The 16,194-nt window shown below is 35.1% G+C and overlaps 1 protein-coding gene across 8 annotated transcripts in view; it reads right to left on the bottom strand.

Moving 5' to 3' along the window:
• The window catches only part of NBEAL1 (neurobeachin like 1), a 193,018-nt gene that overhangs the window by 76,585 nt on the left and 100,239 nt on the right, over positions 1-16,194 (bottom strand). For all 8 annotated transcript variants that reach the window (XM_032354479.1, XM_032354480.1, XM_032354481.1 and 5 more), the window contains 8 exons: positions 15,060-15,219; positions 11,280-11,368; positions 8,678-9,253; positions 8,163-8,338; positions 7,293-7,446; positions 6,666-6,794; positions 1,674-1,979; positions 1,427-1,576 (listed from right to left, as the gene is read on the bottom strand). In XM_032354479.1, the coding sequence (XP_032210370.1) occupies positions 1,427-1,576; positions 1,674-1,979; positions 6,666-6,794; positions 7,293-7,446; positions 8,163-8,338; positions 8,678-9,253; positions 11,280-11,368; positions 15,060-15,219 (1,740 nt within the window). The remainder of the gene's footprint in view (positions 1-1,426; positions 1,577-1,673; positions 1,980-6,665; positions 6,795-7,292; positions 7,447-8,162; positions 8,339-8,677; positions 9,254-11,279; positions 11,369-15,059; positions 15,220-16,194) is intronic.

Genomic DNA, 16,194 nt, shown 5'->3' with positions numbered 1-16,194 from the left:
TTCCATTAAATGTTCAACAGAATTCACCAGTGAAACCACTTAGGCCTGGAATTTTCCCTTTTGGAAGGTATTTATTTACTTATTTACTTATTTATTTATTGGAGAGAGAGAGAGACAGACAGAGGGAGAGAGAAAGAGAGAAAGAGAAAGCACAAGCAGAGGGAGAGGGAGAGGCAAACTCCCCGCTGAGCAGAGAGCCCAATTTGGGACTCGAACCCAGGACCCTGGGATCATGATCTGAGCTGAAGGTAGATGCCCAGGCACCTCAGAAGGTTTTTAAAGTATAAACTAAATTTCTTTAATAGAAAAGATTATCCAGGCCATCAATTTATTATGGAATTAGTTTTAGAAATTTACATGTATCAAGAAATTGATCCACTTAAGTCATCTTATTTATGTGAATAGATTGTTTGGTGGCAGTCTCTTATTATCATGTTGGTATATGAGGGGTCAGTGGTGATATGCCCCAATATTCCTGGTAATGATAATTTTCCACTTTCTTTTTTTGCCTTGTCAATCTGGCTAGAAGTTTATTAATTTTATTGACATTTTCCAAAAGATTTATGTATTTATTTTAGTATTTATTCGAGAGACAGAGAGTGTGAGTGAGTGCTGGGGAGGAGCAGAAGGAAAGGGAAAGAGTCCCAAGACTACACACTGAGAGCAGAGCCTCACTCAGGGCTCAACTTTACAACCCTGAGATCACAAACAGAGCTGAAACCAAGAATCAGATGCTTAACCAACTGCGCCACCCAGGCACCCCAATTTTATTGACATTCTAAAGAACGAGATTTTAGTTTTAATTTTCTCTACTGTTTTCCTGCTTTCAATTTCATTGATTTCTGCTCTTATTTTTGTTAGTTTCTTATTTGAAACTAGTTTAGATTAGTTTTCTTTCTCTAGTTTAAGATAGAAACTTAAATTATTAATTTGAGGTCTTCCTTCTTTTCTAAAGCAAGTATTTAGTGCTATAAATATTCTGTAAGCACTGATATATGCCCAGCCTCCTTAGAGATATGTACTACCAGCTTAACAGACTTTTTACATATTAACTATGCATAGAACATTTTGACATTAACTTTTTAGTTGTTACTGACTAATCTTTTTCTTTCACTTCTAAAATATTTTGAAGATTTTATTTATTTACCAGAGAGAGAAAGATCACAAGCAGGGGGGAGAGGCAAACGGAGAAGCAGACACCTCGCTGAGCAGGGAGCCAGATGTGGGAATTGACCCATCACGACTAGAGCCGAAGGCAGATGCTTAACCGAATGAGCTACCCACCACCCTCAATTCTGAAATAATTTTCGAACAACAGGAAATACCATTTGTTTTCAGAGTTCAGACGTGTTTACTCTTATCTGAATATTAAATGCTTGAAATCAACATGAAAAACTAGATCCGAAAAACATTTAATAATTTTCACCTGAAACTTAAGCTTGCTTTCTCCTCCTTCCCGGTCTCGCTTGTGCATGTTCACCATTAAGGCTTCATAACAATTCTTCCAATAAACCGCCATGTCCTCGTGACCCTCATAAAATGTATGGGCTTCATACTGCTTCATGTAAGGCACGATCTTGTAAATATACATAAATATACACAGAAAATTTAACAGAGACTTCTAGAAAAACGACAACTTAGAAAAATATCACTCAAAATAGATTAAAACTTACATATTTTTCGATGTAAACTTGCCATTCATTTGAACTGCAATATTCTTGAAAATCTTCAAAAAATGAAGAGCTACCATTGGTAAAAGGTAAAGAAGGCAGGTGCAAGTTCATGAAGAGAAGTTCATAGATTTTGGAAACCAGGGTACGGACCAGGGGAATCAGAAATGAATAGGTTTCAGTCTGTTCCTTAATTGACTGACTTAGAACATGTTCCAGCTTCCCTAAAATGTAACACGCTTCATCCTGATTTTCAATCACTTTGGTTTGAAGAAGGGTGTTTAGCTTAGCTGATGCCATTGCACAAACCTGAGGAAACAATATAGGTGAGAAAGAACAGAATAAAGCAGACATTTAGCAAAGTTCTCTGGCTCTTCCTAAAGTTTTTTTTTTTTTTCAAAATCATAATTACAAAAGCAGAACATACAGAAAAGGTGGAGTGGATAATTAATCACCCCAACATCGATTCTACTCCTTAAAGTCTGCAAGGATAGGGGAAGGATTCCATCTCTAGTTCCAACAATAGGTCTTAAACAATATAAACCAAACAGAATATCCAACCACCTTCCACAGTGAGTGGCTCAGGTAACTAATCTTTCAGTCAACTCATGTCGCTGTTTGAGTCACAGGGATTCATTTGGGGGTGGCCTCATCAGTTCAAGTTCAGAACTTTCACATAATAACTGTCAAGCACTGTGAAGGGTTTCAGATTTTGCCTAACCTCCAAGTTAACAAATTAGCTTGCCACAGTTTCTTACATGCTAGCAGAAGACATGAGACTCCTGGTTCAGAGACAAAGACCTACAGCAATCCCAACAGCCAGAATATCAGTGTCCTGAACTGCTATCCCATGGGGAGAGATGAACAGGACTAGATGATGGATGCACACCAGTGGCTGCAGTATGGGAGGAACCCCAAACATAAGGAACCTAAATCTTCTATACCAGGCAGTAAATTAGCCTGAACTTTTCCTTGGAGGGAGACACTATCTTTATTATACTGGGCAGTAAATAAACCTGCCTTTTGCTCTGGAGGGAGACAGAATCTTGGTCTTCCAAAGTTGTTGACTATATCTGCGTCCTCAAAAAGATAGTTCATAATGAAGACATCTAGTGCCTCTATTTATAAGATACAGAGAAACACAAGAGATCCATGAAGAACTGTCTACCAACAGTGACGGTAGAAAGAAGGACTCTCTCTCTCTTTCTTGAAGATTCTATTTATTTATTTGAGAGAGAGAGCATGAGTGGGGAGGGGGCCAGGATGGGGCAAAGGGAGAGGGAGAAGAAGACTCCCCGCTGAGCAGGGGCTCTATCCCAGAACTCTGAGATCATGACCTGAGCCAAAGGCAGACACATCACCAACTGGACCACGCAGGTGCTCCAGAAACACTCTTTTTATCTGATATAAATGAGGAAGCATGTAGCACCAAATGCTATTGGCAGACATTTTGTGACAAGGGCAGCCAGCTTAAGATAAGCTGACTCGTGAGCGAAAGGAGTGCTGTGAAAACAGCAAATAAATGGAACAGAATCCTTGATTAAATTATGCCTTAAACTGAACTACAGAATTTGCTATTATATGAGCCAATAAATCTCCTAAACTCAGTCAGTTTGGGTTGATGCTTCTGTTATTTGGAATCAAAGCATTATGATACATAAAGCATAGGTACAAGAGAGACTGAGTCCTTGACAAAAAAAGTTTACTACCCTTAAACTTCCCAAGGAAAATACATGTACTAATAAGTCCAGGCAAAGGAATGCTCCATATTCCCATTAAACATTGTCCTTAACCTTAACAAAGGAAGGTAAATTAAGTCATAAATGGGGTCTCCTTCTGTCCAGACCAGATCTAAGCCATATAACCATGGTAAGACAAATGATATAAACTATCTCCTTCTCACCTAACACTATATATTACAATGTTGGATCTTATTACTTTCAAAATGAAGAAAAGCAAGAGACAAGAGGGAAGTTATGAGACTCTGACATCACTTTATGACTGTACTTGTTTCAAGGCAGTCTGAGCTGTATGCACAGGTCTTTGCAGGCCGAGGCAGTAAGAGACCTTAAGCAGTCTTTCCACACAAGCCTTAAAAAGGCAAATAGCACTGGAGGAAACAATATCTACGATGGCTCAAGACTTTAACTTTTCTACTTTTAACTTAAGCTTCGACTGGTGAAACTTTTATCCTCTCCTCAGACTTTTGCAAATCCTTCATTTTAGTCTTTGGATGTGACTAAAACAACTTAATTCTAATAGAGAACAACAAATATAAGAAAAAAGGATATAAAATCTCATCATACAGGAAATTTCAATACTAGCAATTCTGGGCTTTTTTGCTGTGAGTTTTTCAAAATACTGTTTATTTTAATTAAAGTTAAATATCTAGTGCTTTGTTTTTAACTTATGATCAAATAAACCATATACTTATGTATTTATTTAAAATTATAAAGATACTTGTAATGAATACAAGATAATTTATTTAACCACTGTCTTAATTTTGGACACACACACACACACACACACACACACACACTACATAAGTAGTGTGATACATATGACCCCCCCCCACCTCCACTATAAAGAGAACTAGATTAGGGTCACCTGAGAAATTATAAAAAATACCAATGCCTTAGCTCCTCCATTCTGATATAATTACTAAGAATGATGACCCACAAAGGTATTTTTAAAAAAGCTCCTCCAGATGATTTCATATTCTCATCACTGGATGAGTTAACTAGGGACAAAATGGAGACCATATGCTGCACTAAATAAATCAACAACCACCTAATCCTGCTTTAGAAGTTAGGAAATGCTGACATTTATGTCAATATAATACTTATATACAGGCAATTAACTAATAAGTATGAGTGAAACAAAACAAGTTTGTAGCCAGATTGGCAAAGAAGCTCTATTATAACCCCTTTAAGGGAAGAAGTTGCTTTCCCAGCCTTTTATGTTTTTATTCCCAAGAGGAAAAAATTTAACAACCAGCTAGTAAAAAATGTTTTAGGTTACTAACTACTGGTAAATAAGGTATCTTACCTATAGGTTATGTGCTCTATGTTTTGCCTTCATGTTTTTTAAAATTTAAGTTCAATTTAATTACCATATAGTGTATTATTAGTTTCAGAGTCAGAATCTAGTGATTCATCAGTTGCATACAACACCCAGTGTTCATCACTTCAAGTGCCCTCCTTAATGCCTATCACCCAATTGCTCCATCCCCCCGCCATGTCCCCTCCAGCAACCCTCAGTTTGTTTCTTATAATTAAGAATCTCTTATGGTTCGCCTCCCTCTCTATTATCATCTTATTTTTCCTTCCCCTCCCCTGTTTCTGTTTTGTTTCTTAAAATTTCTTATATAAGTGAAATCATATGGTATTTGTCTTTCTCTGATTGACATATTTCACTTAGCATAATACCATCTAGTTCCATCCACCTCATAGCAAATGGCAAGACTTCATTCTTTTTGATGGCTGAGTAATATTCCATTGTGTCTGTGCGTGTGTGTGTGCGTATTATACATACATATATACCACATCATCTTTATCCATTCATCTGTTGATGCACATCTGAGCTCTTTCCACATGTGACTATTAAAAACACTGCTGTTGGGCGCCTGGGTGGCTCAGTGGGTTAAGCCGCTGCCTTCGGCTCAGGTCATGATCTCAGAGTCCTGGGATCGAGTCCCGCATCGGGCTCTCTGCTCAGCAGAGAGCCTGCTTCCCTCTCTCTCTCTCTGCCTGCCTCTCTATCTATTTGTGATTTCTCTCTGTCAAATAAATAAATAAAATCTTTAAAAAAAACAAAAAAACAAAAAAACAAAAAAACACTGCTGTTATAAACATGGGGTGCATATGCCCACTTGAATCTTTATTTAACAAGTATTTATAGAGCCCTACTATGGAACAGACACTGGATATTTAATGGTGGACAAATTAAACAGATATTTTATTTATGGAAATTTCATCGAAGATAAACACTGAGGGTGACTAGAAGTGGGAAAGGAAAAAAAAAAAAAGAGTCCTCACATCTAAAATAACTATCTGGCATACTGGTTGCTACTGCTTTGACAGCCATGAAGCTAGTATTACTGAAAAAGCCCCAAAAGCTATCCTCATCTTACTTCTAGGTAGAGAAAAATAGAATACTACCATGAACATCTATGTGTACAAATGTCTGGCATTTTGGATTATTATCTGAATATAAGAGTGTGATCATTTTTTTAAAGTACCTAATTCATGTATTTTCCAGTTGCATTTGAATGGCTGCACAAGTCAAGCTTCCACCATCCATGTATCAGAAAGCCCATCTTCTTATTTATCTAGCTTTTCTGCATTTTCCATGTTTCTACAATGAATATGTCACTTTTGTGATTAAGAAAAAAAAAACCCTATTTTTAAATAGTAACATAGTACTAGTCACATTATCATATTATCAAAATATGTGAAAATTTCAATCATCTGAAAAAAATATACACATATAAAAATACTGATAGTTATTTCTTCTCGGGCTATGGGATGATGGATTTATTTTCTTCTCTTTTTTTGTGTGTGTATTTTCCATGAGTACATGTTACTTCTACAATTAGAAAAAAAAAATCTATTGAAAACTATGGCCTTTAAAAAATATAGCAACCTTATAGAATTTTAATCTCTATTCTCATCATTATGGCAAGTTTATATATATTAGAAACCATACCTACCCCTACCAAGTACTTAAAATTCTAATTATCAAAAGAAAATAAAAAGGGCTAAGTATAAATCCTTTAAAAGGAAAACTTAAAATTACACTGAGTCATACACATCAGGAAGAAACAATCAATCAGCTGCCTCTGAAGCCTCTTTCTGACTCGAGGGAAATCATGGATATTTTTGGGAACTATTAAAAAAATAAAAATACTGAAAATTTATTATCATTTAGTTAGTACACAAATAACTCCTATGCTGCATGCAAAGTATAGAAAATAATGCAAAAGAACTGACAAACCTGCAAATTCCCCCTTCCAATGAATCCTAGAAGCAACTGGATTTGGATTCGAGAAAGTTTTGCCCATACTTGACTCTCAGAATACCAAACAGACAGACCATCGAAGAGCAGCATCAGATCGTCTAAAAGCTATCACAAGGGAAAAATTGAGAAAAAAAAAATTGTCTTAAAAATCTACTGATGAGTTTTCCCCAAAGTAATACACATCATAAATATTTCAAAACTAGCTTAATGTTCAATTGATAAAAGCCAAAAGAACTATTCTAGTAATAGCTAACAAAGTTAACTATCACTTTTTATCCATATTCACTGTATCTGATTAAATATTATTGCTCTAAACAGAGAGGGTACAGGGGCGCCTGGGTGGCTCAGTGGGTTAAGCCTCTGCCTTCAGCTCAGGTCATGATCTCAGGGTCCTGGGATCAAGGCCAGCATCGGGCTCTCTGCTCAGCAGGGAGCCTGCTTCACCCACCCCTTTCTCTCTCTGCCTGCTTCTCTGCCAACCTGTGATCTCTGTCAAATAAATAAATAAAATCTTAAAAAAAAAAAAAAAAAGAGGGCACAAATTTTTTGTTGAATAAAGTCCTTGCCTACCAGAAAAATAATATCAAGGAGTTATTACTGCACCTTCTCAGTCCACATGTTTGAATTAACAAGCCCCTCTGACTGCAGAAAGTCCTGTATGATCAAGATGAGTCGGAAGGCATTTTCAGCAGTTACAGGATTCATTTTTGATTCTCTGTTTTCTGTGACTGTCCATTCTAACATGTTCTGTAGCAAACTAAGTGCAAAAGAAAATCCTCTTAAAATCATTTTAAGTTTAGAAAAATAGTAAAACATGAAAAGAAATCCAGTTATTCATTATTATGTCTTTAAAGATATATTATCACTGTAAAGGATCAGAAGATATTTAATAACAATGAAGCAGCTTTTTAATCTCTAAAATATCTATCTTTAATAAACTTAATATAAAAGGCAAAGTAAAAGTTATCTGTTTAATTATAAAAAAGCTATTGAAATAATTCAAATTCCAGTCTCTAGTAGGTACTTAAAAGTTTAAAGTTGGAAACTGGGAAGGTAAGAAAAAAAAAGCCTTATAGGTCTTGCAGAAGATCTAGCCCTGCAGAGAACTCTAAGTGCTTTACAGAAGTAATTTTTATGAAAACATTGCTTGGTTCCCTCAGCATGGAAACTCTCAAACACGGACAAGACTGCAGAACACAATACACGAAATGTTTACATGTTACAAAAACTAATTTAAACAATAAGGATTATATATTACTGAAGCCCAAACTAAAGATTTAAATCTCCTCACACCTTTGGATTTCTCTCTAGATTCCATTAAAATGGCAACAGAGAGGAAAAGGGGCTGAGCATGAAGTTTTTCCTTTTCTCTCACTAAGCCCACTGAATCCTGAATAAATGTTCAATAAAAAGGATTATTTTAGACTCCCATCCACTCCAAAGGAAAGAGGAAATCACCAACTGAATGCTTACATTAATTTTATTTCATCTGATGGTCGAAGTAGTTCACTGGATATTCCCGGTTTACTTAGTGCTGAAAACACTTGTCCCCGTTCAATCCAAGTACTATCATCAGACTTTTCTAATCCCCTACACATTACATAGTTCAAAATATTTGTCAGTAATTGAAGAAGCTCCTCCTCACATCTCTAGAAAAAAGATGAACTAATATTAAATTATTGGAAGGAGGTGGTGTTAAAAGCACATAGAAAGAACCATCACATATACTGACTGTAATCATTTAACATATTTTTTAAGTGTCTTGATGAACCCGGAACTTTGCTAAGTAGGCTCTAGAGATACGAGGATGACTAAAACACCTGCTTTTCTCAAGATACAATTCAGTGACTTCCAGGCTTCCAAAAATCTTTCATCATGAGACTCAGAACATGAACAGAATATGGAATTGTTAACAAGTACACAGGATTAGAAGTATGTAACAGACATGTGAAAATAAAAACAGCATTTGGACACATAAGGAATTTTACCTCTTGGCTTTCAAGTAAAGAGAAGTCATCGCCAAACCCAGGATCATTTATGACGCCGCTCTCTTTGTCAGACTGCACGGAAAATGATTTGGTAGATTCTATCGGGGAGGGCGTGCTGGGCAGGCTGTCCAGCATGTGACTTCCACTGTCGCTCAGTTCACACGAGTCTATTCCACTGAGATCTAAACTCAGATGTGAAGGGTTATTATTCCAGAATTCTTCTTGATTCTCTGATCTGAAAGATAATTCTCCCACAGAACTATCTTCTTGAAATAATGGGGTGCTGGAGTCTAGAGAGTGTCCATCCTCTAAACTCCACTGATCTGAAGACACATTGGCTGAGGCAAAAGAGTTGATTTTTTCCTCATCAATCTTTTCATCAAAGTTCTTCTTAGTATCTTCAGCTGATAAATTTTTGTCACTGTCTTTTACTGAAACAGCCCTACTGTGCTTATGAAGAGTATTGCCATTTTCAAAATTGGTTTTTAAAAAAAGCCTAATTAAAGTGTCTTGCCAACCCACTTGTTGAGATATCTGATGTGCTGCATCTGGCTGGGACAGCAAAATCTGTAAAATCTGCAAGATTAGGAATACAAAACTCATCAAAAAGTACACAGTACTTCACATCAAACACAGTTCCTTTTCGGTTATTTTAGTGACAAAGTAATTTAATGAAAAGCTGTGGGAAGATAAACTTTCACAAGATCATATTCTTAACTGGATTACAAACTATCTGTAGGGTACATACTGTGTTTTTAACTAATCTGCATATTACTCGTTGTACATAGCACTTAAATATTTGCTGAAAGATAAAAAAGGGAAAAATGATCCTCCACATGTGAACATATTCATGTTATTAATTTGGTCAGAAAGAAAATATAATAGAATGAAGTATACATAAAATGTAATAAAGCTATATCCTCTCAACTAAATATATGCTATGAGCCTACTACATTTGTTAAGCAAATACTGAATACGTACTATGTACCAGGCCCTGTTCTGGCCCTAGGGTTAAGGGAATAGTAAAGACGACACACTGACACTTTAATAGAATCTAGATATCCCAAGAATGTTTCCTTGGCTCATTTTTTTTTCCAGGCAAAGTTAATGGTTGCTTTTGCAAAAACATATTTTTTCCATTAACTCTTACTGTACAAACACTAATTCTAACAAGATGGATGCCACTATTTAGCTGTAAAAAGAAACTGAAATTACAGAAGAGACACTGACATGCCAATATGTATGATTTCTACAGTACAACTGATTCCACATTTTTTTGGATAACAACAAATTCTTAAACACTGTCAGATACCCAGATAAGATCTTTCAAACATTTTTATCACAAAGCCAGTAAACTTCTATGTAGTTGAAAATAATTTTTGCTCCCAGTATTTAGAAAATCTCATTTATCTCTAACCCTGGCAAGTGTCATAGGAGATGAATAATGTTGGTAGGGACTTCAGAATCAGTGGCTCAAATTCATGCTGATGCTGATACAAAAAGCAACATGTCACAATGAGTCACAATGATGTGAAGTTCCTTTCCTCACTAATGCTGTCGGTGAGCTACCATTACTCTACTGATGCAGAATATCCATTTTTTTCTTAGGAAAGAAATTTTCATGATTTTAATATTTCCATAAAATAAGACTTATTTTATGGCTACTTTATATGCGTGTAATGGATAAAAATGAGGCTGCATTGAAAGCTGTTTTCAAACTGAAAGGAAAGAATCAATCTCTATGACCTGCTTCAAGAACGCTACGCCAGAATCCATCAAAATGTGGAATACGAGTACACTCTGACACAGCAATTCCATTTCATGGATAATATCTCATAGATGTACTATCAAAACCAGGTAAAAATATATGTAAAAAAGTTCTTAACAGAAGTTTTACACAGAAAAACAGGAGACAACCTAAACACCCATAAATAGGGAACCAGGTAATACTTTATACAATAGTCACAGAATAAAAACTATACACAGCTGTTAAAGAAAAAGATATATATTCAGACTTACAGATGGAAAAATACAGTAACATAATTAGGGAGTAAAAGTAAAAAAAAAAGCAAGGAAGCAAATTAAATAGTAGGTCAGTGACTACTAGCGGAAGAGAGAGAAGGCCAAAATCAGAAAGCAGCACACGGGTAACTATTTCTTGACTCAGTTAAAGGCATGCATGGAAGGCAAGCTACTGTTGCTTTTCCACAAAGTTCAAGATTTAGAAATTCTAAAATATGATATATGAATTAGAAATGGTCATAATCGTTGAAATTTCCTGACAAAAAACTATTCTCTGGTACTAATTTTTTTTTTTACTGTGGAAAGGAAATATTTCCAGGAGACCATGTAAAGCTAAGAACACATTTCTATGCTGATTTTTTAATTACAATGAAGTTAATTCACCCCAAAAAAGAAAATTACTTATTTATAAAATTGTGTCACTTATAAAATAACAGAAATTAAAATGTGCACTCAGTGTAAAATACTCAGTATAATTTATTCATTAATATATTCATCATGAATATAAAATTATTCATCAGAATTATTCACAGTATAATAATACTGTCATTTTTAAAGTACATCTTAAAAGTTTACTAACCTTTCTGCAGATAACCACTCTGACATTTATATGTGTTCTGTGAGATATATATACCACAGACAACAGATCTTTGAAATTAATAGCAGGATCTATGGTGGGAAAAAAAATAAAAATTTAAAATTAAATTCCAGAGATAGCCAAAGAGACTGTGAGTGACAGATAATAATTGTTTCATTTTTATTTTTCTCGCTGCCAACAAGATATCCTTTGTTTTTTTCTAGCTTTATGGCGATATAACTGCCATAAAACAGCATATAAATTTAATTTACAACATGATAACCTGATATATACCACAAAATAATTACCACAATAAGGCTAGTTAACATCCATCACTTCACATAGTAACTATTTTCCTTTAGTGGTGAAAACGTTTAAGATCTGCTCTTTAAGCAACTTCCAAGTGCATAGTATTATTTACTATAGTCACCAGGTTGTACTTTAGATCCCCAGAACTTATTCATCTTATAAGTGGAAGCTTGTACTCTTTGGCCACCTTCACTCATTTGCCCTCTGCCCCCAGCCCTGGCAACTACCAATCTACTGTTTCTAGGAGGTTGGTTTTATGAATTTCACCTATAAGTGAGACCACAGAGTATGTGTCCTTCTCTGACTTATTTCACTTAGCAGAATAATGCCCTGCAGGTTCTTCTGTTACAAATGGCTGAATAATATTCATATAAAACACCTCATCATTATCCACTCACCCATCAGCAGACATTCAGGTTGTGTATGTCTTGGCTATTATAAATGATGCTGCAATGAACATGAGGATGCAGAAAACTCTTCAAGATACTGATTTCATTTTCTTTGGATATGTATCTAGAAGATGGATTGTTGGCATTTATGACAGTTCTATTTTTAATTTTTGGAGGAACCTCCATACTGTTTTCCACAGTGGCCATCTAATTTGCATTCCCAGCAACAATGCACAAGGGTTTCCCTTCGCCGTATCTTCACCACCACTTGTTACTGTCCTTTTGGAAAGAGCCACCTTTTCAGGTGTGAAGTGTTATCTCCTTGTGGTTTTGATTTACACTTCCCTTATGATTAGAGATGTGGAGCACCTTGTCAACTACCTACTGGTTATTTGCACGTCTTCTTTGCAAATATGTCTATTCATGCCCTTTGTTTTTTTTTTTTTTTTTTTTTAATTTTAGTTAGTTGACATACAGTTCAATACTGGTTTCAGGAGTTGATTTCAGTGGTTCATCATTTACATGCAACACCCAGTGCTCATCATAACATGTGGCCTCCTTAATATCCATCACCCTCCATCAACCCTCAGTTTGTCTTCTAATTGAAGAGTCTCTCATGATCTGTTTTCCCATCTCTTTTCTTTCCCCCTCCTGAAAGTTCATCCATTTTTTCCCCCTAAATTCTGCATATGAGTGAAATCATATGGTATTTGTCTTTCTCTGATGGACTTATTTCACTTAGCGTAATAAACTCTGGCTCCAACCACGTCATCGCAAATGGCAAAATTTCATTTTTTGATGGTTGACTAGTATTCCACTATCTTCTTTATCCATTCATCAGTTGATGGGCTTTGGGGCTCCTTCCATGGTTTGGCTATTGTTGATATTAATGCTATAAGCCTGGGATTCATGTACCCCTTCAAATCTTTATTTCTGTATCCCTTGGGTAAATACCTAGAAGTATGATTGTTGGATCATAAGGTAGTTTTTTTAGGAACTGCCATACATTCCTAAGTAGGAATTTATAAATTTTTAGCTTTTTTAGGAATTGGCCATACTGTTCTCCAGAGTGGCTGCACCTGTTTGCTTTCCCACCAAGAATGCAAAAGGATTCCTGTTTCTCTGCAGCCTTGCTGTTTCCTGTATTGTTAATTTTAGCCATTCTGACAGGTGTGAGGTGGTATCTCATTATGGTTTTGATTTGTCTTTCCCTGATGATGAGTGACGTTGAGTACCTTTTAGCCATCTGGATGTCTTCTTTCGAGAAATACCTATTCAGGTCTTCTGCCCATTTCTTAACTGGATTATTTGTTTTTTTGGGTGTTGAATTTAATAAGTTCCTTACAGATTTTGGATATTAACCCTCATTTGCAAGTTGTTCTTCTATTTCATAGGCCGCCTTTTAGTTTTGTTGATTGTTCCCCTTGCTATACAGAGGTTTTTCATCTTGATGAAGTCCCAATAGTTCATTTTTGCTTTTGTTTCCCTTGTTTCCAGTGATGTGTCTAGTACCTTGTTCATTTTTTAATTGGATTTTTGTTGCTATGTTGTAGGATTTCCTTACATATTTTAGATAATTAATCCCCTCTCAGATATTTGATTCACTAGTATTTTCTTCCACCCTATAGACTGCCTTTTCACTTTGTTTATGGTTTTTCTTCCTGTGGAGAAGCTTTTTAGTTGGATAAAGTCCCACTTGTTTATTTTTGCTTTTACTGCTTGTGTTTCTGGTGTCATTGCCAAGACAAATGTAAGTACTTCTCCTCCTCCTCCTCGTGTTTTCTTCTAGGAGTTATATAATTCAGGGCTTACATTTAAATCTTTAATTCATTTCAAGTTAATTTTTGTGAGTGGTGTAAGATAAGGGCCCATTTTCATTCTTTTGCATATGAATATCCAGTTTTCCTAACACCATTCATTGAATAGACTATTTTTCCCATACTGAGTATTCTTGGATCCCTTGTCAAATATTAGTTGACCAGATATACACGGTTTTATTTCTGGACTTTCAATTCTGTTCCACTGGTCTATGTGTGTTTTTATGCTAGTACCATACTGTTTGGATTACTGTAACTTTGTAGTATAGTTTGAAACCAAGAACTGTGATGCTTCCAGCTATCCTCTTCTTTTTCAAATTCTTTCTTGAACACTGAACTGTGGGAAATAGTTATATAAGTACTGAAATAACTGTTTCATTTAAAATAAGGATTATAGAGGGGCTCCAAGGTGCCTTAGCCAATTAACCAGCTAACTCCTGATTTCACCACAGGTCATTATCTCGGAGTCCTGGGATCAAGCCCTGTGTCGGGGAGTATGTTTGAAGACTCTTTCTTTCCTTCTTCCTTACCCTCCCCCACATGCACTCTCTCTAAAATAAATAAATGTTTAAAAAAATAAAGTAAGAATTACAGATGTTTAAATTTTATGAAGAAAATAGATTTAGAATATTTGAAAGTCTCCTAAGTAAGCCCTAAATAACTGTTCTTTTCTTTTAGTTGCCTGAACACACTATCCATACTGTTTTGATCTTGTACTATTATTTATCTTTTTATGTAAATGTACTATATCTTATATACTTATCAATGAGAAGTTAAACCATTCAAAACAAAGAACCTTAACTTATACCTTTTGAACCCTTAGCATCTGACATAAACACTACAGTTTATAGTAAGTACTAAAAAAGTTTTATTTTAAAAAAAAGAGAAACAAGAAAGAATATCTAAAAGAATATCTGAAATTAAGGATTTAAGCTCCCTAAAGAAAAAAAAACATGTTTTCTTTATTTTCTCTAGCATCCTTTTCTTATTATAGAGGACCCTATTATTTACTAATCAATGAATCAATAATTATTGAAAGCCTACCAAGTAAGGTACTACTATGCCCTGGGGAGACAAAAACAAAAAAGGTAAATAAAAAATAGTACCTAAGGAAAGCCCTGCTGAATCAAATAATAAATAGTTAAAAAGTAACCTGAGGAAGGGGGAAAAAACTCTTTAGAAAAAAACAATTGAGAACCATCAAATAGAATTATGCTACTACGAAGAACATTTCTTAAATATATCAGTATTATCAGCCTTAATCATACCTGTATTTATAATTTGATTGGTGAGGCTTTTAATGAGAGAGGTATTAATGGGTGCTTCATTAAGAAGAAGTCCCAATCCTGAATAGCCAACTTCTCTGAGCCGAATACGTTGTTTACTTCGTTCATAAACGTTTGTGCATTTCAACATTTGTTCCATAACCTGGTCATAACAGTAATATATTCTTCTCAATACAGAGAACTAAGAACAGTCTGTCACTTAAGTTAATATTAAATATAATGTTACTGTACAAGCATGATTTTGGAGAATCATTTTTTGCTTAAGTGTAACAAACAAACCCAGCAGTAACAGGGAGGAATATTCCATATCATACTCTTATTAAAAAATGGATTTAAGAAGATTGAACTAAAATGCATTTGTATTTAAATAATTAATATATATAAACCTGTAGTTTACATGTGTTTACATGTGTTTCCCGTGTTTACATGTGTTGCAGATCAAAGAAATAAAACTTCCTTTTTAATGGCTAAGGCTTAGATAGAAACAAACCCTACAGCCTCCATGAAAAACAAAAGTATGTTGTGAATGAGCAAAAAGATATTCCAGATACATCTAGTGATTTATCGAACATTTATGTAACATTTATATAAGAGTTATCAAAATAATTGTCAAGAACAAGGAAACATCTTGTGAAGCAACACATCCATATGCCAAAATGGGAGAATGAGTTAGTAATTCCATACTTTTTGAAGTGAGATCAATATTTTAAAAGTGACATACTGAAACCCTATGGAAAGGGTAATTTTGGCAGAATAGTATGATGAACAATCCATATAAGGCCATTTTTGAACAAATAACATTTCATCTCCATAAAGGAACATTTGTTTGGGCAGATACTTTAAAAAGCAGCCACAGGGGTCACCATAATTAATACTCATGAGAGACTACGCCAGGTAATTTTTATTGCACTTTTGTTTTCTAAAGTTTAGGGATTCTAAACAGAGGCAATCCAAACTTGACCCCTATGTAAACTTTATAATGTAACACTAATGAAACAAGAGGAAACAAATGTCACAGGCGATCAGGCATAATGAACAGAATAAATCATGAGAAGTGGAAATATGACTCTTTTTATTTTTTAAGATTTTTATTTATTCATGGACAGACAGAGATCAC

The sequence above is a fragment of the Mustela erminea genome, chromosome 8, assembly GCF_009829155.1.
Source record: "Mustela erminea isolate mMusErm1 chromosome 8, mMusErm1.Pri, whole genome shotgun sequence".
NCBI lineage: Eukaryota > Metazoa > Chordata > Mammalia > Carnivora > Mustelidae > Mustela > Mustela erminea.
Note: the sequence above shows the minus strand (reverse complement) of the source record. Positions and strands in the feature narration are given on the sequence as shown.